At 34.7% G+C, this 26,631-nt stretch overlaps 1 protein-coding gene and 1 long non-coding RNA gene across 2 annotated transcripts; one reads left to right on the top strand and one right to left on the bottom strand.

Annotated features, from left to right (window-relative positions):
• On the bottom strand, nucleotides 1–22,261 carry flfl (serine/threonine-protein phosphatase 4 regulatory subunit 3 flfl). The gene is made up of 6 exons (XM_011314353.1): nucleotides 22,025–22,261; nucleotides 20,681–20,887; nucleotides 17,433–19,031; nucleotides 16,622–16,773; nucleotides 13,795–14,197; nucleotides 1–4,436 (listed from the first exon to the last, which is right to left on the bottom strand). Exons 2-6 carry the CDS (start codon nucleotides 20,876–20,878, stop codon nucleotides 4,350–4,352), a joined length of 2,439 nt encoding a protein of 812 aa, XP_011312655.1. The 5' UTR covers nucleotides 20,879–20,887; nucleotides 22,025–22,261; the 3' UTR covers nucleotides 1–4,349.
• A 1,722-nt stretch (nucleotides 22,262–23,983) lies between these two features.
• Nucleotides 23,984–26,364, top strand: LOC105272285 (uncharacterized). The gene is made up of 5 exons (XR_892735.1): nucleotides 23,984–24,221; nucleotides 24,296–24,478; nucleotides 24,576–24,691; nucleotides 24,753–24,836; nucleotides 25,279–26,364. It is a non-coding gene; the product is annotated as an uncharacterized lncRNA (long non-coding RNA).
• The last annotated feature ends 267 nt before the right edge of the window (nucleotides 26,365–26,631 follow it).

Raw genomic sequence — 26,631 nt, 5'->3', positions numbered from 1 at the left:
TTTTCATTTGTTATCATTTAAGTGGTTCATTGGTGTTTTGTGAAACACGAAATAAAAAACACTTTACGATGATAAAATTGTGTTTCTCATTTATTTTGTTGCATGTTTTCATTGAATAGGTGACTTGCAAAACTAGATGAGGTAAAAACTATTTGGGTTCTTGTTTGTGGATATTCCGAGAAGGTTCAGAGAAAAATGTCACGAGCCACTTCTTGTCGAATATTCCAAGAGTTTCAATTGCCCCCAATCTTGTTCATTAACTAGGTGTTTGTCTGATCAATAAATTTATTCATTGATTGGTCGGATCACATCAAGTTGACATACTAATACAATCGCTTTACTAATGAAATCCCCTTGGGGTTTTCGTACCATCAATCAACACGGTAGGTTGATTAGTATTTTCTCATAAAACCATTATTTAACCTAATTTTTTCCAGACAAACTACTCAAAAATTTGCCGTATGATCATCTCTTTCAACTCCTTTTTAAAGGTGTATCTTGGTAGAAAACTTGTCATGAGCTTTTTACATATTCGTATGAAATGTGTTAAAGGTGTTGAATCACTGTTTAATGTAGACAATAATCTTGAAAGCATTTTAGGCCAAACCAATTAAATGAGTGACATGAAGTCCCGGGGTCTAGTAATAAACATTGAATATTGCTGTTTCTCCATCAAGGCAGGGAATTTTTCATAGATATCAATGATTATTTACAAAAATAAACGTGTTTTATTGATGTACATCATTATGCCGCTTATAGTCCACGTAATCGGGTTTTCTCTCCATTTTTGCACTGTTTCGAATTTTTCCATTAATAAATATTACGCACTTGTACCATATCCTCAATGTTAAGTATATTCATTATAATTAGTATTAATTACTCATTGTCATTCCATTATTATTGTAAACGTTATATCAACACAGAGCTTTTTCCTACAATAACTGAGCCATTTTGCGCGAAGATATAATTTATCACGATGAAATATTGTATATGGTTACCCTTTTTAGTTATTTGGCCAAATAACTTTTTGGGTTTCCATAATTTTAAGTCTCATGAATGTTATTTTATTAATCTCTGCTCTGATTGATGTTTTCTTCATTTTTTTAAATTTGACTTTCTTATAGTGATGTAGACACTTAATTACAGTCAGTGAGACACTTTTGTGTTTGTTCTTCACTATCTGCTCCCGTTTGCCACTCTGCACTTTGTTTAAATGTTGTTCATGTCTACTTCAGCAATTACGTCCTACGTTGTTTAATAAAGTGGTAGAAATTAACCTGTTGATTCAGGTTGATTTAGTCAATGAGATTATCAGTGCGAAATGTGTGATGTGATCCCGAATTCTGTACTCTGTCCGAGATTAGATTGGAGGAAATAATCTCTGTTATTTTTCTATTGTAGATAAAAAGTGACATTTTCTATTGATAATTACATGAATTATCCGAAAGGTCTCTAGACATTTTCGTCTAAAATCCCTCGTTAATGATATCAGTATCCTTGAAAAATTAAGGAAATGTACCATAATCGTCATCAGTGCGCTACAGTCGTCAAAGTACTTCTGTGGATATCAAGTACACAAACTGTGGTATTATGGCATATCCTTAGAGTCAATTTCTATATTAATTAAATCAGTTGAAAAATCTGTACACAAGCTTACAATCTTCTCTGTAAAATTGTTCCATTTTTAATCTCAATTTTTTTTATTGAAGAAATTTTTGGTATTCGGTTTTCCTTGAGGCTCAGACAGTGGAGCAGCGTACAATTAGTTTAGTCATTAAAATGCTTTTCAAGTATGAGTCTGATTGATAAATTGAAATCGAGGCACCACTCCTACACTAAATTTCAATCACACAGAAGGAGATGTGTATTTGGACAAAAATACTATGATGCATTAGAGTAGAAGATTTAAATGTTCTCCTGGACGAAATTATATTTACAAGCCAAGTGGAAGGCGAAGTTTGTACTCGCATTCGTTGAAATCGTCACTCATGACGTTGTTAAAATGAGAACAGATTAGAAGATCGTTGATCCCGTCCAAATTTACCACCCGAACCAAAGCGGATGATATCTATAAGGAAAAACAGTAACTTCCGTCCGCCGAGTCGAGAATATAATTTCCGCTACATTTACACGAAGAGTTGCACGTATTTTCCCCCAATTAACAGAAAGAAAGTGGATTATTCTATTCCTTGCGTATTTCCGGTCTTTAACGATTCTCAGAATCATTTGAGAAGAGAAATTAAACTTTCGCTATTGTCATGTGGTAGAGTAGAAATAGTCTATTTCGTACCACAGGAGGAAAACTGGACATTTCAACCAGTCCATGCATTGCCTGGATTGATAAGCATGTGGGAATTAATATTCTGTTTTCCTTCATATTATACACATTCAATTTTTTGCCATAACTGCACGGTAACGTACTGTAATGTAATATTGGATTAATGTTGAATTTTCTTCGTAAATGCAGAGAAGAATCCTTGAACACTGCAAAAATTGGAGAAATTACATAATTCCTCCTGCCATTTGGAGAGAAAAATCTAACATTCTGGGTAGACTGTAGATATGATAAGGAATCTCTTGCTTTCTTCGTGTGGCAAAGACATACTAATTAGCAACAAGTGCTTTAGACTTTTCATATATCATATCGAGGAAGCCAACTTCGAATGAACGAGACTATTGAGAGCGATGAAGAAATATTGCTCAAATATCTTGAACGGGAAATGGTTTATCCAAGAACGAGAGAAAATTAATTTTCAAGAAAAATTCTCTTGACAATTTCTCGTATGAAACAATTTATTGTCGGGATATTCGCGCAGTTAATGCAACAGGAATCTTCCTTCGGTCGATGATGATTAATTATCGAATTACTTCGATAATCGATCATTTCAACGAAGAATGAAAGTAGTAATTTATGTTGGAAGGGCTGAAAAGTATATAAAGGTAAAAAGAAAGTGAAAAATGTATAAAGGTATTTTATGTCACTCGGTCCGCCCTGACCTCGTACTTTTATTCCTCATTTAGGTAGGTAGGTAGGTGGCCGCCTATCGCCTTGCTTTTTACTTACCTTCGGTTTGAAAAGCATTGTAGCAACATATTTGATCAGAATCCGCGCCTTCGGAGCGGATTTCGATAAAAGACCTTCCCAAAATACTTTTCATCCGTTGTAGGATAAATTACTATTATATTGTGAATTTCCTGGTGTATGGGTCAACTCTTCATAGATTTTTCTTCGACCCATTCCATATCAAGCTATTTTGAGAAAAAAAAGTCGAATCCTCAAATGCATCCTCCCCGCATCAAGGAACAGCGCAGAAAACCAAATCCCTCTTCAATACATTTACCGATGAATAAAAAATTATCAATCATCGATTCCTCCAAAAATTTCTACCAAATCTATCCACAAAATGCGTCACCTTCCATAATCAATGCAGTGAGGAATAGTAATGATAATAAATAAACTCCCTAATACTCGAATATCAACCCCTTTCATTATCCTTATCAGGTTTCGTCGCTGCAATAAACAATAGTTAGTATGAAAAACTCACGTACAATTGCCGCCTCGCAAGTATATTAATCATATTTATTAATTTCATTCTGCAATTATTACTCGATTCAATTTAAAGAACATGAATTGGTTTTCATTGTAGGGCACATTAAAACGCAAAAAAAGAGAACTACTGATTCTTTCTTTTTTTTCAAAAATTCACTATTCGCTTCACACATCGGCATTCGATTGCGCATAAATAAGTATTTATCTTATTCAAGATAATCTAAAGATTTCTGACCAATTTCCTTTCTTGTTGATCTCCTCGTTTGTCTTACAAACTCATATAATGAATTACTTCTCCACATCTGACTCCGGTGTTTTGTCTCTATTCACATGAATCATTCACTGACGATGAATCTGTTGATACACTTTCCATCTTTAAAGATACGCTGCCCCATATCATTTTTCACTTTATTCATAGTTTGTTCTTTTATTCTGTAATGATTTGTTTGGTTCCGCAATGAAATTGTATAAAATTTCGTACAGATAAGGAATTAAACTCCTATTATACACACTATATTGAGAAAAAAAAAAGAAAATCCTCCCCTTTCATTCTCACTCTACATAACGGATGTTATGTCCAATGTATTAGGTTTAATGATTTGGCGCTTTTTCTTCTGAATTAAAGCAGTATTTGCAGCCTCGAAACGTCGATAAAAGGTATGATGAAAGAGAAGTAATACAAAAAGAATATGAAAAAAGAATAAACCGGAATCATGTGGAATCAGCTTGAGTGAGTTTTTTTTCTCATAGGAATTAGTGTTTATATTGATTTTTTTCAGTAAAAAGGCAATTGTGTCTACTATGAAAGTCGCTGCCTCTTCGGTGATGGGCTGAGCTCTGAATCCTCGTCTTCCTCGTCTGAATCACCTTCATAATCCACCAATCCCTGGAAATTCCAAATAATTAATGAGCCAATGCGTATAGTAGAATTCAATTATTAAAATGTCCAGCTGTTTCAGACCCTTGAGGAAAACCCATGTTAACATTTTCTGCTCTTTGGCTTCGGCAGTCGTTCTTTACTTCTTATTCTTGTACAGAGTGAACCTCATTAGGTGTTACCTTAGAGTTCAGATGACAGAAAGGATATTTGCAGGACTTTTTAAAATCCATGGATTTAACCCTCATAATATTTTATATTATGATGAGTATTATAGGCCGCGTAAAATATGAATTGACGCAGGTGCGAATCAAGAGGCGTCACTCCTGTCTGCCTTTACAAAATTATAATCATATAGCCATCTCGCATGTCATCTCGTAGATTAGCATATGGGGTAGCGTAGCCGAATTAGTAAATCATCTGTCATACACAGATATTCAAATCGCAATGTCGTCAATTTTAGTATTTGTAATAAGAAAAACTTGGCAGGGTTATAACCTGTCTTGTGAGTAGCGCATTCGAAGGTAGAGAGAAAGCAATGATATAGTTGAAATCGGCATAAATAGATTCACTTATATCAGTAGAACAAGTTCTTCTTCAACGATTTTTTCCATTGGTTTCTCGCGACCGACATCTAGCAATGTATAGAATGAATTCTATTTGGTGTATTACATTCTTCTATTCCATAAAAACATTTGCGAATGAATTGATGTAACAAAGTTGTCTAACTAAACACACGGCAATTATTAAAAAAAAGCAAACAAGTGGTGAAAACTGCCCACTATGGCTCTGGGAACCACAGCACAGTTCTGCAGAGAATCGCGACTAACCTCCTTACCCTTGCTCAAACCTGAAAAATGGTTGGGTCAAGCCAAAAGATTTGAACCTAATATCCTCACCTCCCTCGTCTTCAAAACGCCGAAGAGACTGACGCCTGTACTTCGGGACATCGCAGGAGCCTTTGAGCGTAACATATACGATCTCATAATGAAAACTACATTAAAGAGAGATTGTTCGTGAACAATCACTGACTGGACATAAAGCATGTTGGTGAGCAAGTCTGTGATTGCAGGTGACAATGGAACAGCAAACAGGGGGGTGTCCTCTAACAAAAAGATGCCCGCATGTAGCATATAGAAGAAAGAACTCTCTATGAACGCTGGACGAATGGAGTGGCGAGACGAAACTATCAATCAACTATCTATCTTACTGGCCCCAGTAAGAAAAGGTCGAAACACTTACTGGCCATGGACAGGAAAAGTCTGGCCACTGCGATCAGGCTACTGACAGGACACGGCAGATTTAAAGAACATTGCAGAGTCATCGGCATGGACTCGGATGGGTGGTGCAGATTCTGTAATGAAGCAAAGGAGGACAGTCTACACATTCTATGTGACTGTCCGGCTCTAGCAGCGACAAGACTGCGCTGGTGGGGAACTGCCTTCCCCATCGCAAATCAAGTCGCGAACAAGGATGCGACGGATCTGTTAAGACTGGCAACAAAGGCCGAGCTGGACATATAATCCGCGGATATAACAAGCGGAGCTACAATAACTCTAATCTGAGTTCGGTGACATTGGGGAGGCTAGACCGAGCATCCGCGTAATTAAAATCTAATTTAATCTAAACTCCAGCTGTTCTGAGATTTCGGGGAGCAGAAACAGTGGACACGAGCTCAGTTATCGACATGGCGTTCAGATCAACCCGAAGTTCCAATAGAAGAACCACATTGAGAAACAGTTGAGCGGCTCCCAAGTTTCGTTAATGAGAGCTATGAGAGGAGCCTCAGTCACTTAACGAAGCTACCTGCTCTAATTCAATTTTTCTCTTTCCTTGATCCTTGGTGGCCCTGCGATCGGGCGGTAATTTTCAACGTTCTACCAATTTGAAATATAAGTATCAATTTTTTTTTTACTAGAAATAGGCAGCAATATTAGAAAAAGATTTTTGTTTGTTTTTTCAGGATGGGTAATCACCCTTAACAATTATTTTGTGTCCAGACGATATTTTCAGCAAAAGTAAAACAGAACAATTGTCCAAAATTCTGAAGTGGAGGGATAACTTTATAGTCCTTACTAAGAAAATGAATATAACTCTGATAAGAATTCTGAAGGGTGCCGATGAGAAAAGGATTGATAACCTTAGCAGGTAAAAGAATGAGTTCACTGAGGCTGACTGACTCCGGGGATTGTAGAGGGATATGAACAATACTCATGCAATTTCAACTTATGGCAAGAATCGATAAAAATTTGTTAATTTTCCGTTTTCATTAATAATAGAAATAGTGAAGGATAGATGTAGGATTTCCCCTAATGCATGACAAGCGTGCCCGAGATTTTCGATGAATGATGATGCGCAATGGCAAAAGCGGTTTATATGATGCACTATCATATAATGGGACCGTGACAAATTTTTATTTTCCACATTTAGAGTCGCAATATTTGGAAGGAAAATAGTAATTGCCGAAAACCATTTCCAAAATATAGTAGCTCCAAAAGATCAGACTGAATTTCCTTAACAACAGGTGTGTATGTACAGACAGAATCGCCCAGCTCCGCTTTATCCTGTATCCTTCATTAAGAGGTAACTATTAATTGGCCAAAAATGTTCATTGACAGAATTGACCTCTGACGGTAAGTCCAAATTTCGACGGGAAATACGCAATGCTTGTAATAAAGGCACCTGATTGGCCCGCACAAGTGCACCAGACTGATGGCTCAAATCAGGGTAATTTCCTGCAAAATGACTAATCGAAAGAAATCAATGTCTCCTATTGCATCTTAGATTTTTTTGTGCACTGTATACGTGATGAGGTAAAGCCCCAGCTAAATTTTCAGCAAGAAAAAAAAATGTTGACAGAGTTATCATTTTTCTAAAAGTTCATCACAAACTGATATAATTTTAATAGAAATCTAATAGAAATGCAATATAATTATTTGGCGAATACGATAATACTTTTCGTTGAATTATCTCCATGCGTGCTATCAAACCAAAAAAGTTTAACTGAAAGCATATTCCTGAGGAATTTCTTTTCAATATCTCTAAAATTGTTTGTGGCAGATTCAAATGATCCCTTTCCAAGTCTTGGACCAAGGCATTTTAAATCAAGGGTGGGTAAACTTACCTGCCTAACGCTACGATAAATTTTACCGAGAATATTTTAACAGTGTTGTATTCTATCGATAATTTTTTATTAATATGAAATTCTGAAATGGGATTTTTATAAATTGAAATGGTGACTCGTATGGTTTGCAGTAGTTCCTATTTTTACGACAAAGAATGGATTTCATATAGCGTTCCACATTCTTGTGGCGTTACAGGATATTGTAGGATAGGATGTAGATAAGGTAAGAAAGGATCCCGGGATATTCTCAATATAAAATTTATCAGGATTTTACTGAAACGAGACTCCGGATGCGGGCTTGCGAGCACATGACGATGTGTCTGTCACAGATTATTAATCTGTAAGGTTATACTGTTAAAAAATTACTCCCGAAATTTTATAGGAACACCCTAGAATGTTTAAACACAACTAATTCATATGAAATTTCCTCCTTATTATTACTGATAAGTCAGCCAGACTCTGAATTTTTCAGGCATTACAAATTTGGAACAATCTTGTCTTGAAGTAAATTCAGATAGATGACGTATGTATATGGTTCATGAGAAATTTCGTGCATAGCACAGGACATACGCGTCAATGAAAGAAAATTTTGTGTACAGTACATGCGTGCCAATAAAAGATGAAGTATGAGTGGAAATGAGTATAAGTCGTGACCAATGAATGAAGTGAAGAATGAGTCTGGCAGATTTTAGGCTTCAACATTCGAGACTTTCGACTCCAGTCGATATAAATATCCATCTTTCTTTTACATAGGAAGAGGAAAATGGATAGTCCAGACCCAGTGGCGGCGCCGATTAATGTTAAATCTATCCAAAAGATGTCCATGTCGAAAGGTTATTTTATTGAGAGGGTAGCCTTCTCGAGTTGAATCGGCGAAATGTGAATGTGACTGTGAATTTTTAAGTTTTTGTTTCAATTTTGAGGGTGAGCGCGCGGCACTCTTAACTCTGACTACACTGGGCCTCACGCAATTGAAGTATTCTATTCTGAACAATAGGGTTTTATCAGCCGGGGAGGAATTTTGCGCTTTTTATATTGACAAATAAACTGATTCTTTCGCTTCCATCAGGTGGTGCGTTTGCAGTATTTACGCTTAATGCAAATAGGTTTACGAGTGTTTGTTTGTTGGAGCAGAGCCCTTATGCCTCGCCGCTCCTTATAAAGTCAGAGCTTAAATTAATTTTAAGTACTGAATTAATGATAAATCGTTGCTAAATTTTTTCTCTCCAAGTTTCATTTCAATTTACAATTAATTTGATAATTTTGAAGCACTGAAGTAAACGCACGGCGGCCATGCTGTAATCCTCACCCCACTCCTTATTATGGGCTAAACAAACGTTCCTAAACCTATATTGAAATGAAACATAAATACTGCAAACGCGCCACCTGACGGAAGCGAAAATAGAAATTTTTATGTTGACATAAAACGCGCAAAATTCACCGTCGTATACTTGGTGCACAAATTAATGGAAATCATTAATTTATCTATGGAATAATTTGGAAATAGTTTGGGGGAAATTTAGTGAGTGAGTTTCATAATTTGGGGAGATCCCCTTAATTAATTATTATTTTTTAAAAATTAAAGCGTATAGTTAGCGAAAATTTCTTATTTTTTATTTTTCTAAATTGGGAATTACGTAGAATCATTTGGGGAATCGATTTCTGTAGGTTTCATAATTCGGAGAATTGATAAAGAGTTGATGATTAATAAATTAAATAATATTACATCAATTTCCAGCCCTACGCATGCGTGCATGTATGCCCGTTCAATCCTTCGTCATCGGGCGCACTAATTAATGGAAATCATTAATTAACCTATGAAATAATTAGGAAATAATTTGGGGAAATTTAGGGCGTAGCCTTCATGATTTGGGGAGACCTGGTTAATTAATTATGAATTTTTAACAATTAAAGTGTATAGTTAGCGAAATCTTCCTTTTTTTTTTAATGGAGAATTATTTGGGGAATTGATCCCAACTGTTTTTCTAATTTGAAAAATTGCGAAAATTTCAATAATTAATAAATCGGTTCATTATTGCCATGTAACTATACTGCCTATCACGTGATTTCTCCGCACTGTTCTTTTCTTCCTTATTTCTTTTTCGTTTTCTCCATTCCTTGCGATGCCATTATTGGAGTAATATTTCTTCTTTCTCTTCTTAGTATTTATTGTGTTTACAGGGGAAGTATTAATATGAAAATGATTGTGATAATGAGAATTATAAAAGAGTTTTGGGAACTTTTTTGATAAGCAATAAATCCTCAACAATTGGATAAAAACGGCCTAAGGCACTTAATTCAGAAATATTAATTATTTTAAGTACGATAGATAGAGTAAAGATAAGGAAAACTTATGCTGTGCACTACGTTCATAAACCGATGAAGTCAAAAAGTCGTATCGATAAAAAATATTATACGATGTATAGTCATTAGAATCCAAATACTGTGATGAATGTGATTTTAATGAATTTTAATGTGATTTTTTAAATATTGAGATTGACATTCTGAGAGTATTATTAAAGCTAAATTATTGATAAGTTGAGTAAAACTTGGTTTGATAATTTCTTACCTGTAAGGAGCTGATCAATAATTATCTTTATTTCAAGTTGAAATTTTTTTGTTTTTTACATTAATTTCAACAGCAGTACTGATGTCTTCATTATTGAAACTATTGGAAATAAATTCAATTATGAAGAGTCATAGATGTGGTTCTTTCTTCTTTTTAGTTATAAACGATTATTTAAACGCATTAGCAATGACATAGTAATATCTGTTATTTTTTCAATTTTTTTTCATTTTTCAATTTTTGTTCGAGAACTGTGAATTTTTTTCCACATTTTCCTGATTTCTTTAACAAAATTTTATATTTCTTCTTTTTTTATGAGTTGGAAAATAAAAAATTGTTTTGAAGAATAGAAAATTGAATTCACAGGAAGAAAGAAAAAGATTTCTGAGAGAACGGAAAAGGTTTAAGTTTTGGAAATATCGAAAATCAAATAATGAACTTATTCATATTGATTTCCACTCAATTTTTTCCCATTTTTTTGAACTTCAAACTTCTTTGTCAGTTATTTACTTGCTGTGTTATTATTATAAAAAGATCGTTGTTTTCCTGTTATATTTCACTGATACACAAAAAAACAGGATTTATAATTTCTTTCAAGAAATTTTGGACTTTTTTCCAATATTTTTGTAATTAATTACACCAAATTATGAAAAAACCATAAGCGTATGAGACAGAAATATTTCGATTCCATTACTTTTCAATTTTATTTCGAAAATTGCATTTTTCAAATAATCGAACAAGTTAATAATTAACAAATGAAACAAAAAATTTATGTTTCATTCAGTTTCCCATTGCTTTTTTTTCAGCACTTAATTTTTTACTTTCATTTGACAAATCACATTATTTTGAATTTTTGGCGAGAAAAAACAGAGAAATGGAAGAATGATTTCCACTCTAATTGACTATTGTTCTCTTTGAGAAATGACGTTATCTGTATATTGTTTGAATTAAATTTTCCCCTACTTCCCATTTCTCTACAATGTTTTTACAAAGAAAAACGAATAAAATTGAAAATAAATGACAAACCAATTTATCGCTATTTCAACAACTTAGTAATCGAAGTTTGCTTTCTGATTCATATTCGGTTGTTACTGGATTTATCCTCTCTATAAAATTAGTTAACAATTCTACTATGATTAATATTCAACTTTTTTTAAACGAGTGTCGATAACGAAGGAAGGAAACGGGTGTGCATGCACGCATGCGCAGGGCTGGGAATGGATGTAATTATTCAATTTCTTAATTATCAACTCTTTATCAATTCCAAAAATTATGAAACCTACAGAAATCGATTCCCCAAATGATTTTACGTAATTCCCAAGTTAGAAATAAAAATACGAAATTTTCGCTAACTATACGCTTTAATTTAAAAAAATTAATAATTAATTAACGAGATCTTCCCAAATTATGAAATGTACTCCTTAAATTTCCCCAAACTATCTCCAAATTATTTCATAGGTTAATTAATGATTTCCATTAATGCGTGCGCCAAGTATACGGCGGTGCAGAATTCCTCCCCAGGGTTCCCGACGTTTCGACATTGCCCATGACTGCCCTACAGTAATTTGAGCGAAACGTTTCCATACATCAGGAACGCACGGATTCAAACCATGCAATATGGCCGCAGTACGAACCGATAATTCTTCAATTCTATTTTTCGAATTATTTGTCTGGAAACTTAAGTTTTTCAATGTCCCAATAAAAACTCAAAAGGATAGTGAGCAGAATCATTCACTGGTTGTCTGTACGAGAAAACGCTCTAAAACTACGATTTATTGAATTAAAGATGAGAGCATGCAGCTCTATGGACTTCATGTCTTAAATTTCAATTTTCGAAAAAAAAACTTGCAAATACTTTCGGAAACGAAGGTTTTTCCCGTGTAAAGCAAAGCAAAGACTTTAGGTTTATTCTAAAAACTGTAAAAACAGTTTTTCCGACAAAATATCGCTAAAACACTTGGATATTCATAATACTACAATGTTTGATATTGTAAGTAGGCAAGATTAGCTAAGAAGATATTTAACTCTAGACTTAAGATCTATTTTCTTGAGAATCATCCAAATTTGTGCATTGGAATTTTTTGGATTAACGAAACAAAGACTTGTGAGTAAATTCTATTAGCTAGACTTGGTTTAAGGAATCACATTTTGATAACGAAAAAATTGTCATGATCTTTCAAGTAAGCGCATAATATCTTAACAGAAGTTTTTCCTTCTCTACAGTAAAATAAATAGATTTTGTTGTTAATCTTTGAGTAATGAGTGATCCGTACAAATGGAAACATGCTATTCGAAAACGTTATCTTTTGGATAAGTACTAAATCTCTTGACTATTTTTTCTCTCTCAATACAAAATATCATTTTCTTTGAAATTTTTTAATACATGTTTGTAGATATGAGCACAAACAAACTTCGTAAAAAATATTTCTTTGTCAATGTAAATGTGATTAATGAACGTAATTAAGAAAATGCTGTCATTATACCTTTAATATTGTGACAGTTTTCTTGATTACACTTTTCTTTCGACATCATCAGCAAGTCTTAGGATAAGAAATGCATCATTGAGGTGTGGATCAGCAGTCACTTTAATACACCAAGAAGAAAAAGGGCAGAAGGGGGGGGGGCAGAATTAAGGCTGTTGTGTTATATATTTTTGTAACTTATCAGGTATAAAAGTGAAGTTACAATGGAAAATACATAGTTATATTTTAGCTTTCCTTAAGTGAGTGTCAAGATATTGTAAGCTAGCCGTTTTACAGTGCAAACTTTGCCATGAAGGCTGTTGTGCGACAGCAACCTTTAGTCAAACACCAATGGTTTCGTAGACAACGTACATACTACTAATTGAAGAAAAAGTGTTATGCATTTGACAATATTTTTTTAACATTTTGTGGCCACAAATCTCATTGCGGAATAATCAAAACAGGCCCCAGAATGATAATGCTTTTATATTTCGATAGGAATGATTTGTGTTTGCATCCGTCTTACTACCCCCTTCACTGCTTGTTTTTCCAAAATGAAAGCTGATCTCCATCTCAATTATCTTTATTCTATTCTCGGGTTTCTGCTAATTATCTCGTAGAATCTTCGCTTCCCTCTCCTCAATGTGCTATCACATCAAAAATTCTCGATTTCCTTTTTATTAAAATAATTGGCCCACGAAAATTCTCAAATCTGTATTGTTGTATTGTTTAATTATTTTTTTTCAACATGCATCCATTTTTGCAACAAAGTTTAAGGTTAAACAAAAAAGTCTCGATGAGACAGTCTAGTCTTCCATTAGGGCTTGAAAAAAAAAGGTTTAAAAAAAAACGAAATAAAATATAGGTAGAAACAAAAAATCCATTGAATGAAACATATAACCGATGTAACACTTCCATTCAGCCGCACTGCTTACACCCAACTCTTTCAGCCACAAATTATTGAATCAAATATCGATTTATAAAGAAAGGTGCGGGACCATTGTTATTGCTAATTTCATAATCAACAAGATCTTTTGGTGGAATTTAACATATTTGTCAAACTACCGACCTCGGTGATGTTATTTGGGTAATATTCGTATCAAATTGACAGAATTTTTTCATTTTTCTAAAATATGCCGCTTTCTTGAGGATCAATGAAAAATATCTGAATATCTACATGAACTGAATGATCATTAAAATGAATTAAAAATTTACCTTTTTGAAAACAGCTGTGCTAGGTTTTTCCACACTATCAGTAGATGGGTTAATGATTCCAGATGAAATGGGGGATTCATTTGCAGTAGACAGACTACTGCTGTTGTGAACCTGGGACTGTTGTGTAACCAGAATATTGCTGGTAGTGTTATTATTAAGGCCCGTTTGGCCTTGTTGCTGCTGGTTTTTCGATTCAACTGGAATAGGATTCGGATTTTGCCCTGAGTTTGGACCAGCTGATTGCTTTTTGGCTGACGCTGGTGGTACTAGATCCGCAGCAGCAGCGGGTACCACCGCCTCGCCCTCATCAAAATCCTCTTCTTCATTAAACCACATCTCTTCGTCTTCGTCAAGCTGCCGTTGATCACGACGGTATCGACTATTCCGTAAAATTGATGGTACACTAGAAAATTAAAATGAATATTAAGATTATCATAAATGTTGGAAGGATAGAGAATGCGCTTTTAAAAAATTCAGTATAACGTTTTTCAAAGCATTTATTCCGCTAATTGTTATTGTTACTTTCATTTGTATGTATTCATACTCGACATATTATGAATATGCCGTACATATAATAATTGAAAAAACTAAATGAATTCTAATAATATTTATCAAATGAATTAATGGATCAGAAATTATGGAAAATGTTACACTGAGTTTTCTGAATAAGGAAATTGTTTATTTAAATATTTAATCCAATAAGATAGAGTACTATCTGGCCTGGAGTGCAAGTGAGGCATGCCCAGACAGTGTGTTTTAAAAATCAAGTGATTCTCTTGGAACCCCTAATTTTTTCCCATTCTTTGGAACAAATCGTGAAAAACATACACGGCACGCAATGTACCCAAAATGTTGTAAAAAAAAGCTGTCTGCAGGACTCTTTCTTCGCGTATTTTATCTTCTCATCCCACTTGTGTAAAAAAACAAGCAGTTGGCTATTCCTAACGGTAGAAGAAATACGATTCTTACTTCACATGATATTTATTTTTTTTTTAATTTTATTTTGCCATCCATTTCATTGATGGTTGGCTTTCGAATAGAATAGCTGTAATCTCTCAGGTTTTTATTTGAACCAAGCGGTATATATATTTTTAATGCTTGTTATAGCCCACATCAAGACAAATATTTTGAGAAGGGAAAGAATCATATCGGTTGGATAGTTTTTGAGATATTCCAGAAATTAGAGCTACAAAGGAATGAGAATTTCTCAAAAGCAGCTGGATAGATTGGGCTGAAATTTGGCACACAGTCGTCATTAATACCTATGATTTGACGAAATGACGAATTTTTCTGAATTTTTTGAGCCGATTAATTCTACAATTTTCAAAAACGTGACCACTTGATCAAACTTCGTATTTTTACGTTTCAAACCATTCTACATCGTTCCCAAGCAAAATTGAGAAATCGAAAAATAGATGGATTTCAAAGCGTCCATTCGGAAGCAAAAAGGAGTTAAATTGGCCCACTCATTTTCAAGATATGAGACCTAATTGATTAACACAAAAAATCGAATATCTCCAGAACTACTGCGCTAATTAATGAAATCGGAACAGTCCCTATCAAAGGACGAAAATGTTTTCAAAATTTCAAAATGATATATCCATTTTTGCGGAGGCTATGAGGAAATGTGGAAATGTCTGAGAAGCTTTATACCGAAGGCTATATAGATTTTGAGTGATCTAGACAGGGGCCATCGAGACGAACATTTTAAAAGAAAGAATATTTCAATCGGCCGACTAGTTTTGCAAATATTTACAAAAAATGTTTGAAAAAGAAAAGGCTTTTCCTCGGGAACAATTGGACTGATCGAGCGGATTCTACGGCCAGAGTTAGTCCAAAGTAGGACCTATAATTTGACAAAATTTCATATTTTTTGGACTTTTTTTTGTCCTCTTATTGTCGTATTTTTTTAAATTTCATTTCCAAAAATCGGCGAAAGGAGGGGCCTACAGGCATGGTCGCCAAACTTCGTATTTTTACGTTTCAGACCATTCTGCATCATTTCCAATGAAAATTAGATGATGTCAAAATTGAACGATTACAAAGCTTCCATTCGGAAGCAAAAACAGTGCTCAAACAGAAGTAGAGGATGTGAATTACGGATTGAAGGGACCAACTGTCATCGCACTTACGGAGTTCATAGTTTACACCCATCTGTCATATTTTAACAAACTAAACTTTTAACTACTTTATACAAAAGAATAAAAACTTTTGAAAGAAAAACCGGAAAAATCCTCTAGAGTTTTTGCTAATGTTTTCGATGTATTGTATTTCTGGCCAACATTATTTGGTGTTCATTTTTTCAATATATGGGAACAAAGGCATAATTCGTCGAAAAGTTATTTTCTGAATTGTTAGACACCCATCTTCTTAATCAATCATTTTAACAGGATAAAATTCAAACAAAATATCGCGCTCAATAGAAGATCAATCCGGGTCTTGGCAGAAAATTTAAGAGTTTTAGAGTAGAAATGCTCTACGCTAAAACTCTTAAATTTTCTGCCCATTAACAAATTTAAGTACAAAAAAAATCTAAAATATACTTTGGGGTCAGAGTACGGATTGAGCAGTATGAACAATATAATTGAGTCGATGAAAACCTTGATTTAGTCACTTTTTGGAAAGCCGATATTATCACGGGAATACCCAAAATCGCCAATTATATACATAAGATTGGCAATAATCCGAACTGACTTCACGGAAATTTCTTTGAGTGTCACCCTCTTCTTTCTGATTCCTTTGTATGGAAGCCACAGTGAGCTCAGACTCAATTGTGGGACTGTCCTATCAGGGGCATTCCTAACGAATGCTGAAAACACCATTTTACCTTTCAAGCGTAGCTCTATCCCGGTCCTTAAGTTTATCTTGATGTTGTTCATATCTCATTTTCAATGCTTTAAATGTTTGTACATAATCAATTGTTTCCAATTCTTTCGAGAAATTTTCCACGACGTGAGAGCACAGCGATTTTATGTCCTCCTAAAAATGAACAAGTAAATACATAAGCATTCTGAAAAAATTGCACGGAATATAACTTTAACATTGAGGAATGAAAACAAACAAGGCCCTGAACTTCATGCGAATATTCTTAGCTACATCACGATCCTTATTGGCGTAAAGCAGATGTGAATAATTAATTCTACTTTATTTTAAAAATTTGAAATGAAATTTTTTGTTTAATTTTCGTCGCAGAAGTAAACATTTTGAAAATGATTATAGTACATTTCGTCAGTAGGCAGTCAGGAAATTTTCTAGTGATTGTGAGTGTAGCTGTCACTCAATCCAGTGGAGAGTAATAGTAAGCTGTGTATTTTTTATTGTTATATTGTAAAATGATAAATCTCTCTCAATCAATATCGCAACTTAGCACCATTCAAGAATTCTTCCCCGTTTTTTCTATAACCATTCAAGTGGTTCTCCAGCACAAATTTGATCCCAAATTTTAATAGATTTTAGACTAACAAGACAGAATTTAAACAAAAGATTACGTTCAATAGATCGTCCTTCCTGGCCTCAATACTAGTTTTTTAATAATGAATTAATCTTAATAATTAATGAGAATACAAATCCAATGGAAAAATGCCTGATTAGACTTTTCCCGAGGTGCGTATCTACTTAGAAAATATTTATAAACTTACCAATTTGATAAACTCAAACATCTCGAGAATGGCCGAGTCGAGTAGATTATATCTCCCATTATTTCTCGCAAAAGCATCGAACACAGGAGCAAAAAGATTTCCCTTAATAATGTACCTATTGTAAAATTCATCCTTAAGTGCAATAATCTTTCTCATAAACCTCAGCGCACATAATACTAGAAACGTGTGTGTGGACTTCATTAAAATAAGTATTTTTCTAAGCAGATCCTTGTTCAAAATGCAGTTCTTAATTTGATACATGTGATGTTCCACACAGAATGAGAGCAACTCGAGTATTAACCCAAGCAGCTGAACAGTCCTGTAGTCTTCTCTGACTGGTTTATCTCCAACAGTGTTTCCCAATAATGGTTCGATAAGTGTCACAATGGTGTTCTTATAGAAATAGTTGAGAAAATCAGTCTTCTCGGTTTTATTGACAGTGGCCATCATGTTCTCAGGATCGAGTAGCAGACGAAGAACCCCAGCCAGTTGGACAGCCCCACCAAGTTCAGGATCGGTATCTCCAACTAATTGTGCCACAATGACATTGATCAACATCTGATCAGGCTCAGTATTATTAATCTGCTGAAGAGTATAGTCCCTGACGACACTTGGTGAATATTCCACAATATAAGTTAGGATATCTATACTAGCTGTCTTCGTTTGTGCATCATTAATAGCTAGAGTTATCTCCAAAGCTGGAAGTATTCCGAGAGCTGTAAGAGTACGGTAAAATGCCTCTTTACCCTGTGGTTGTAAATTCTGGGAGAAATTACAAAATTCTTTAAGAAACAAAACAAGATCCCGTCGTTTGCTGATTGATGTTGACTCGTCAGTCAATTGTCGAAATAGTTCTGTCAGAAATCTTTCGTCGTCCTGAATTAATGTAACAATTTCGACTTTATTGAAAAATATAAAACTACTCAGTGTGCTCAGCATATTGTCCTCGAACACACTTGGAGTTGGTAGAACAACGTCTTGGATGTACTGGACACGATAAGTTTGATGAATTTTAGCCAAAAGTTCGGCATTTGTTATTGGTATTGCTTGTTTAAATCTTGCTAACTGGCGGAGATACTCCCGGTGTCTTTTTGGTTGGGTCAGAGTTGGTTCATACTCAAGACAGCCGACTACGTCGAATATTACATCCTCAGAGAACATTACCTCGAACAGGGCGTTTTTATTCAATAGAAATATATTTTTAAAGATGTCGTACAGGTGGTGTAAGCCCTCGATATTTTCCAAATCTTCACATGTGTGGAACAGATTTAGAAGTTTCTTTATGTAGCCTTCAGATTCGAGGGCCATTGCGAGCTTTTCTTTTCGCACTGGAGTCGAAAGACAATTACCAATCAGTTCGTTAATGTCCTCCAGACGAGAGAGTTCACATGGCGGAAGTTCGATTGGAGGAGCTGAGTCCGACATGTCATCAAAACGTTCATCTTCCGACTCTTCGACAATATCCTGGGTGATTTCAACAGACGGGTCTTTGCCCTGAACTTGACAAATCTTTTCCCAAATCTCGTCGCAACCAGCTTTTTCCTGAAAACTCAGGGCCAGGTCGAAATTGTCACCTTCTGACCATACTATCAAAGTGTCCTGCAACATTTATTACATTTAAAGTAGGGATTAAGTCGAAAAATATTTGGGGATTCAAAGAACATACAACAAACTCTCTTGCTCTCTATCTCGCTTATTATCAACCATACGATGAGAGTCTCTTGATATTCACAAGGATACATACCACGGCTATTTATTTTGCTTATATTTCAAACATAACATCCAATAGAAATCAAAGAACTCATCTGATAGGACAAGGAGGAACGTTCAATGTGAATCCATTAATTTCTCGTCTTTGGTATATAAACTAGAGCAAGTAGAGGTGTCATGGAATGCTCATAATTAATTACTCTAAAATGCCTATTTATAACTTCCACTACAAATTATTGCATGCCCTACTGCATGCTGGAGTATAGAAAGTGGAAACTTATGAGAAATTCTACACAGTCAGACAAAATTCCTAAAATAATTTTAAAAATTACGGGTTTCCCAATGATTTGACAACAGAAACTTGTAGCAAATTTTCTTATTTTGCCGAAAATATAGGAGAATTCTTTAGCTTTACAGAGAAAAATCGATTAGTTCAGAAACGCGTATTGATCAGTACAGGTTAACTATGGAAGAAGCGGCATTCATGTTAATCCATTTTTGTCTAATTACCTTTTTGGTAATGATAATATTTTTGTCACTCAGTCCGTGAGGCAATGCTTTACAACCACTACGCAGTTGAAAAACCCTGCCTACGTCCTAAATGACAAAAAATATCGTTCGTCACTCGGCCGAAAAGAAGTGTTTTTCAACGGTCAGAAGAATATATTAAAAGTCTGAAGCAGAGAAGGTACAAGACAATAGCACATTTCATACCGGAGCCGTGAAAAACAGGTAATCCTCTACCATGAGGCGAGGATGACAAGCATGTAGGGGTGAAAACCGCAATGCGCGCTACTCATGGATCTAATTTGGACATATTCTCTTCGGACTTGGCGCGTAAAATTTAATCAACTTCACGCATATATCAGTGCCCAATGAAGAGTAGATCTTGCACATCCAGTCATTCATTTGAATTTGTGAACAAACTAAAGCTTTATTCTGCGTAATGTTCATTAACCTAAGTGGACAACTCCACACAAAATCTTACGTGGTTCGAGATCGTACGGATCTCAATGCTAATCATGTCCATTTATATGTATGGTTTTTGAGTAGATAAGCAAGAGTATGTTTGTTTTATGCCGGGCCTTAAAAAACAGATAATCGTATCCCACGAAAAATATTAACATTCAGACTGCGTAAACATTATTTTTCAAAAAATGGATTTCCGTGAAAAATCGATGAGCTAATAGGCATTCCTGAGAGAATTGTTAATTCCATCTTGACAATCTTTTACCTAAATGATGAGAATATACGACCAATAATAGTTGAGGAGAAATATACTAAGAGAAAAAAAACATAACTGTGGAGCAATTTAATAATTTGAGTTATACGTATGATTTTAAATTTAAAATATCTAAATATTTGTATACTACGTATGATTATTATTAATGGTGAATTTTGTTTTAATCATTGTAGAATAATTTTGTGAAGAATGATTTTGCGAAAGAAGAGGTAAACACTGGATAAACTCGAATTATCCTGTCCTCTGTTATAATTATTTTGTTATGGGTAATTCGGAATAAGAAAATGAACGTTACCTGTTGCTTCTGATATGCAGTATCCGGCTGGATCTTGCTTTCCAAAAGAACCGAGCCATCACTCTCGGCTCTGACGAGCAGCGAGATCCCCTTGAGTCGATCAACATACGGTGAGGACACGTGACCAGTACCACGGTCATCCCACTGCCTATCAGCATTCAGTGCATAAAGCTTGACTCTCCTCCTTGTATCCGTCATTCTAACTTCCTAATTCCAACGACAAGCAAAAAATCAATCAATTCTTCTTGTCCACTTTTATCAACTCTCAATGAATGAAGCCCTCGAGTCAGTCAAACTAAACAAATTACACGATTCGTTCTGCCCAAACGCAGATACATTATTTCTTACAAAAATAACTCCAATAAAAAAGTGATAAATAAATAAACTGAAAAAAATGACTAATCTGTCTCTCTTGTTATTATGGGCATCTTATACTATTATCATTATATCCGAAATAATTGTGATAATATCCACATTGACATTCAGCGTCTTTGAGGATTGTCATCGAGGCCAAAAGATGCACCACCACTTGTGTCTTCACTTGATGGCACTTCACCCAGTTTTCCTCTAAAGTTAACAATAATCTTAAATCCTCCAGCGACCAAATAAATTATTATAAATTCACTGTAATATTCGATGCTGGGAGTTGTTATTATTATTATGTTCGGTACAGAGTTATTAATCCTGAATTCATTAATTTCACTGGAATCACTCACTTTTTTCTCTTCACCCTTTTTTCACAAATAAAACTACTTGGGGTTGTTTTCTCTTCTTTGTTTATTTACAACAATAGTATGTTTATATGCGCAAGTTGCATAAGTCCTCTGTGGAACTGGCCACACACACTCGCATAAGAAATATTTCTGCATATATAGGATTTGTATATATATACAACTACAGTACACACATCTGCAACCAAAAGAAAACTGAGAGAGAAGGACCGAGGAAGAGAGAGACAGAGAGTCTAAGGGATATATTGTTCTGTCTATAGTTCCATACGCGGGAAATAAAAACCAATTTATTAGTTCATTTATTTATATTATTAAAAATGTCAAAAACGTTCGTTTTATTTGACTAATTTTAATTTGGCACTCTTTAAATTCATCTACTCGTTTCACTCCACGCAAATAATCATAATAGTTATAAGGATAAATTACTCTCTCATATTCATCATTTATTTATCCTTGACGTTGACCGGCGTTCACCGAAATGAATGACAAAATAGAGAATTAGATGTTTTTTTTGTAATTGGTGATTAGTTTATGTGCACTAGTACAATTAACAGCGGTCGCTGTGCTCTGGCAAGAGATACGATTGGATTGGGAAGAAGAAATTGTGACGAACCCTCTGACGATCTCACTCGCGGTCACGTGGGCTCAAAGATTTTCCAGCTTGATGAATCGTCTCAATCTAGTATCGACACTTGTTAATATTGTGGTTAATCGTTTTTTGTTATTACCCTGTCATTGCGATAGTGAATTTTATATCTCAATAAACTGACATAGACACTCAATAGCCACAACACTACGTTCCGCCATATTAGATCACAACAACGCGCCACGGGGTCCACTAGCCACGCACCACGGATTTAACCCGCCAACTTTCAAATTCATTTCCACGGTCTAACCAGCTTTTTCATATTTATGAGCTTTCCAAAAAGTCAAGTTGCCAACTTTTCCGAAGGGCTTAATTGGGGCTTTATAAACGGTGCACCGCCTCAAAATGATTAATATGCGACGTAGTTTCAATTTTATAACACTTCAAATCCGTCAGTTAACGGTAGCCGGCAATGAAGATATTATATATCTAAACCAGTCAGTAAAGTTGAATGAAGAAAGTCCAGCAACGTGAAAAAAAAATCATTACAGATTTTCTCTGTATTAGTATTATTCGATATTTCAATTGCATTTACGTTATTTTCCACGATGAAATGAGGATTAATAAGCAACAGTTATGGAATCCCTCACCAAAATAACTGTTTGTAAATAATATTCCCGTCACGATTGAGCGTAATTCGTCAGAAGATACTATACCTAATAATCTTTTATTGAGCTGTGGTATTTTGTTAATTTTTCATATTAAATTAGTCGTAAAGTTCGAAGTAGTAAAATACAATCAGTGGTTCAAAATTATTGGATATTTTTCGATAACTTTGATGTCTAGGAAAGAATGACAAAAATTCTACGGGTTGAAAATCCCAAAGGGGAGTTCCGTTGGTATTTATTCGACTTGAGTATACTGTATACAGTTAGCCCGAAATCTTATCGTAAGCGCGTGTTCAATGGCAGAAACGTGGAGTCACTGAACGGCAGAAATGTGCGCATGCCTAGAGGACTTGATATTAGTATAATATTTGAATGATACGAAATCCAAATTCTCTGGATTATGACGCCGCAGCGATGTGGGAAAATTGGTTTGGAGAGGAAAGAGAATATTTAGGAAACTGCTTGCTTTATTATGTGAAGTGTAAAAAAAAAGAAATATTGAACATCAGTCGTAGGTAACACGTTGAAAAATATTTTCATAAATAATCTTGATGTATCAGGTAGAATTCATTAGACTTACACATAGTTTGAATACTTGCAAGTAGTTAGGTGACATTGTAAACTTGATGGAATGTATGTATTGAAAGGCATTAGCAGTTGTTTAGCTCCGTGTAATTAGCCCCCCCCCCCCCCTCGCCAAGACTTTTCCGATTTTTCCAATTTTTGTTCATTTGATCGAGTTATGCTTGCTCATTAATAATCAACGCTTGACACTCATAATTTCTTTTAAAATTTGATTCCAAAACTTATTTCCCAATACAATTTTTATTAGATCCCCGTCTCTGCTGTTTAAATGTTTTCATCAATAATTATTGGGGAATCGTTTGTTTATTATTGATGGCCTATAAAAATCAATTGGAGAAGTAATCGTAAAATGCAAACAATTAATTCTCCATCCACACTGGAGAAGGCGATGGCAGAGATTATAATATGGCGGTGGGGAGCTATTTTCTCGCATTCTCTCCACGTCACTTTATAGTTTAATAATTTTGTTATCACGAATCACTGACAAATCGTGTACTACTAATTGATAGTCAGTAAATATGTCCTAATTCCATAGGAGTAGGAGGTAGACAATAAACATTTTTTTATGCTCCAAATACCGATTCCAGCACATTGAACTGAATATGGCCACTATGGCATGTATAGTGAATATTGTCAGAGGAGTAACCTCGGCCGTAACCCCCACTCTCCGAAATCCCCACTTGTGGCCGTGTTCCCCACCAGTCGAGCCGAATAAAACCGAAGTTACTTCTTTGGTAATATTCAGTATAGCAGTTTGTCGTCGTTTTGGAGCAGATTTCCTCACTTTTTGGCACTTGCCTCCTACTTGAGTAAGAGGGGGATATAGCCATGAAAGGAATAAAATCTCATCATTTTGTAGTTTAAATCCGTGTAATTAAGAAAAAAACGTGAGTGTCGAATTAAAAATTGTGTTTTATTCTGAGTGATATATGTGTGTTCAAACACTGTATCTAGCGACCTGCCAATATAAGGTTAGTTGACTCCCGTTTTGTTCTAACTCAACAATGAAACAGTCTGTACCATAAATGATAATGTTTCTATGTAGCTTGGTGTTTACGCAAAATAATTCGATTAGAATTGAACGCCAGAATTATTCGGTAAAGGGTCATCATGAATTCAATATTTAATTGGTTACTAGATTCGGCTGTTTAGTATTGCCATTTAGTAAGAAACGAAACATATATTGCATACAATCGACAAGTAATACAGGGGGAAAGTAATCTAAATGGTCAGTATCATTATCATTAAATCTTACTTATTTATGCAAATGCAGAACATTTTGTAAGGACTTGTTTTTTTTAATATCGCTCATGCTTTCCTTGCAGATACTTCAATGATTTCGGAACTTAACATAAATTCGGAGGATTATCATATGATTTGTGATTTCCAAAGGAGGAAACACTTGAAATTATCCACAAAATAACTTCATAAATATTAAAGGGTGAGTAATTCTTCTGCCTTTTGTTGCTGGTTTCTGACTTCACTTGTTACTTGTTTCAAAGGATAGGTGAAATGGAGTATTTATTTATTCCACGTACAGTGATACATAATGCTTGGGCTATTTGGATTAAAATGAGCTTTTTTAGGTGAGTAGGAATTAAATTTTATCTTCTCCTAGAAAAAAAAACTTTCCATTCAATTATAAGGTTCAATGAACTCAGTTCGATGAACAATGCGTATTCCAAATCAAATCAATTGCTTCTGGACCTTCTCATAAATTATTGGGTCCTTTTCACTCTTAATAATAAATGTTATCTTGAAATTGCACATAAAATTTCTCTCTATCTCATAAAAGACCTACAATTTTTGTATCGTTCCATTTGATTTTCAATGAATTTTATTTTTAGAATTATTTTTATCATTTTTAAATGTTCAAGTTTCATTCAATGCCGGAAAGCTTTTTTTACATTTCCATGATGGTCTATTTTTGCAATGAAACCAAAATTACGAAGCGTAATAGGTAGATACATGGAAATCTCAACTAATCAGAATAACTAATTTAACTAATCAATAAACGTACCAAAAAAGCGGCAATTGATGAAGGAAATGGTTTCCTCGCTGTGCCACCAACATCGTTAACTCTTCAGCAAGACCTGCCGGCTGAAAATCACGAGGTTCTCAAAAGGTTGAAAATGTTGAATCCCAAAATGATTTATTAGTATCCAGCTCTGATACACAAGTTTCAAACTTGGTGCCTACACCAATCGAATCGAATATCAACTTTCCTGCACCATTTCGGCACAGAACCCAGCAAACAACTCAAAAGAGATCTTCATCAAACCCAGTATTGAAGCAACAAGGCACGTCGCAAGATGGTGGTTCATCTAGAGGTCAGCGAGATTTTCGGGGAATTCGTGATGATACTGAAGATTCCAGATGCTCAATGACTTCTGGGCGCGAGAGTTCCAGCTCCATCATTGTGCCAGTCAACATCACAAAGACCAAATTCTAGGAGGAAGAAAAGCGACACAACGGCATTGGAAACCACTTTAATTTTCTTATGACAGACAGCACATCAAAGTCTGCAGAATGATAATGCAAACCCTCAAGTCGCTGAAGACACAGGCGGCAGATTGGCAAAATTGATAGTAGAAGAACTAAATAAACTTCCACCTAAAGAACAGAGGAAGAGACGGCTCGCTATGATTTAAATTTTATATGCACCATATCCTTGATCCACACATCTAACCAAAGTATTTAACCAAAAGTGCCTAATAATTAATTTTAATCATCAACTATGAAAAAAGAATTATCGACTCATTTGTACCACTTAGATATTCTCTCTGGCATGGACGACATCCAGTTATTCTTAAATATTAAATACTAATTTTTTTTACTTTTTTTCCTATAGGTTATTATCAACAATTTATGTTAAGTAAACATAAATGACACATGAGCAAACATTCGATTAATCATAGCCAGTGAATTGTGAAATTTCCTCCATAATAAGTCCTTTCAGTGTAAAATGTGAAGAGGAAAATATGGCTGCTTAAATTTTGAAACGAAATCACTTATTAGCCAGAAAATTGAATAATTTATGCGTGGCAAAATTACTCGGGCTGCATGTGACAACTTCTATCCATGCTTAACTACGCAATCGTCTTGATAATGAATGTAAATCGAAGAAAAAGTCATGAACCTTTCTTCGTTGCTCAAACAATTTCCAACGAAATCTGCTCATTACTGAAATATTTCGATAATCACAAAATAAGTAAATTAATTGAGAAATGATTTGAGTAAGTATTAACTTTCGACGAAAATTTCCAATCTTTTTTATAGTTAATTACATCCCTAACAGAGAAACTTTCTTAACCTTTGGTCGAAAACTCACATATTACTAAGAAAAATGGTTAATTAGCGAAAAGGTTTATCACCCTTACA

The sequence above is a fragment of the Fopius arisanus genome, unplaced genomic scaffold (assembly GCF_000806365.1).
Source record: "Fopius arisanus strain USDA-PBARC FA_bdor unplaced genomic scaffold, ASM80636v1 scaffold00156, whole genome shotgun sequence".
NCBI lineage: Eukaryota > Metazoa > Arthropoda > Insecta > Hymenoptera > Braconidae > Fopius > Fopius arisanus.
This window is presented reverse-complemented; position numbering and strand designations above follow the sequence as displayed.

Coding starts and splice junctions, on each gene's coding strand:
- flfl (XM_011314353.1), bottom strand. CDS start 20,878: ATGACGGATACAAGGAGGAGAGTCAAGCTTTATGCACTGAATGCTGAT. Junction 16,774..17,432: donor TGTTTGAGTTTATCAAATTG/GTAAGTTTATAA, acceptor GTTCATTTTTAG/GAGGACATAAAATCGCTGTG. Junction 4,437..13,794: donor GCACAGCTGTTTTCAAAAAG/GTAAATTTTTAA, acceptor TGGAATTTCCAG/GGATTGGTGGATTATGAAGG.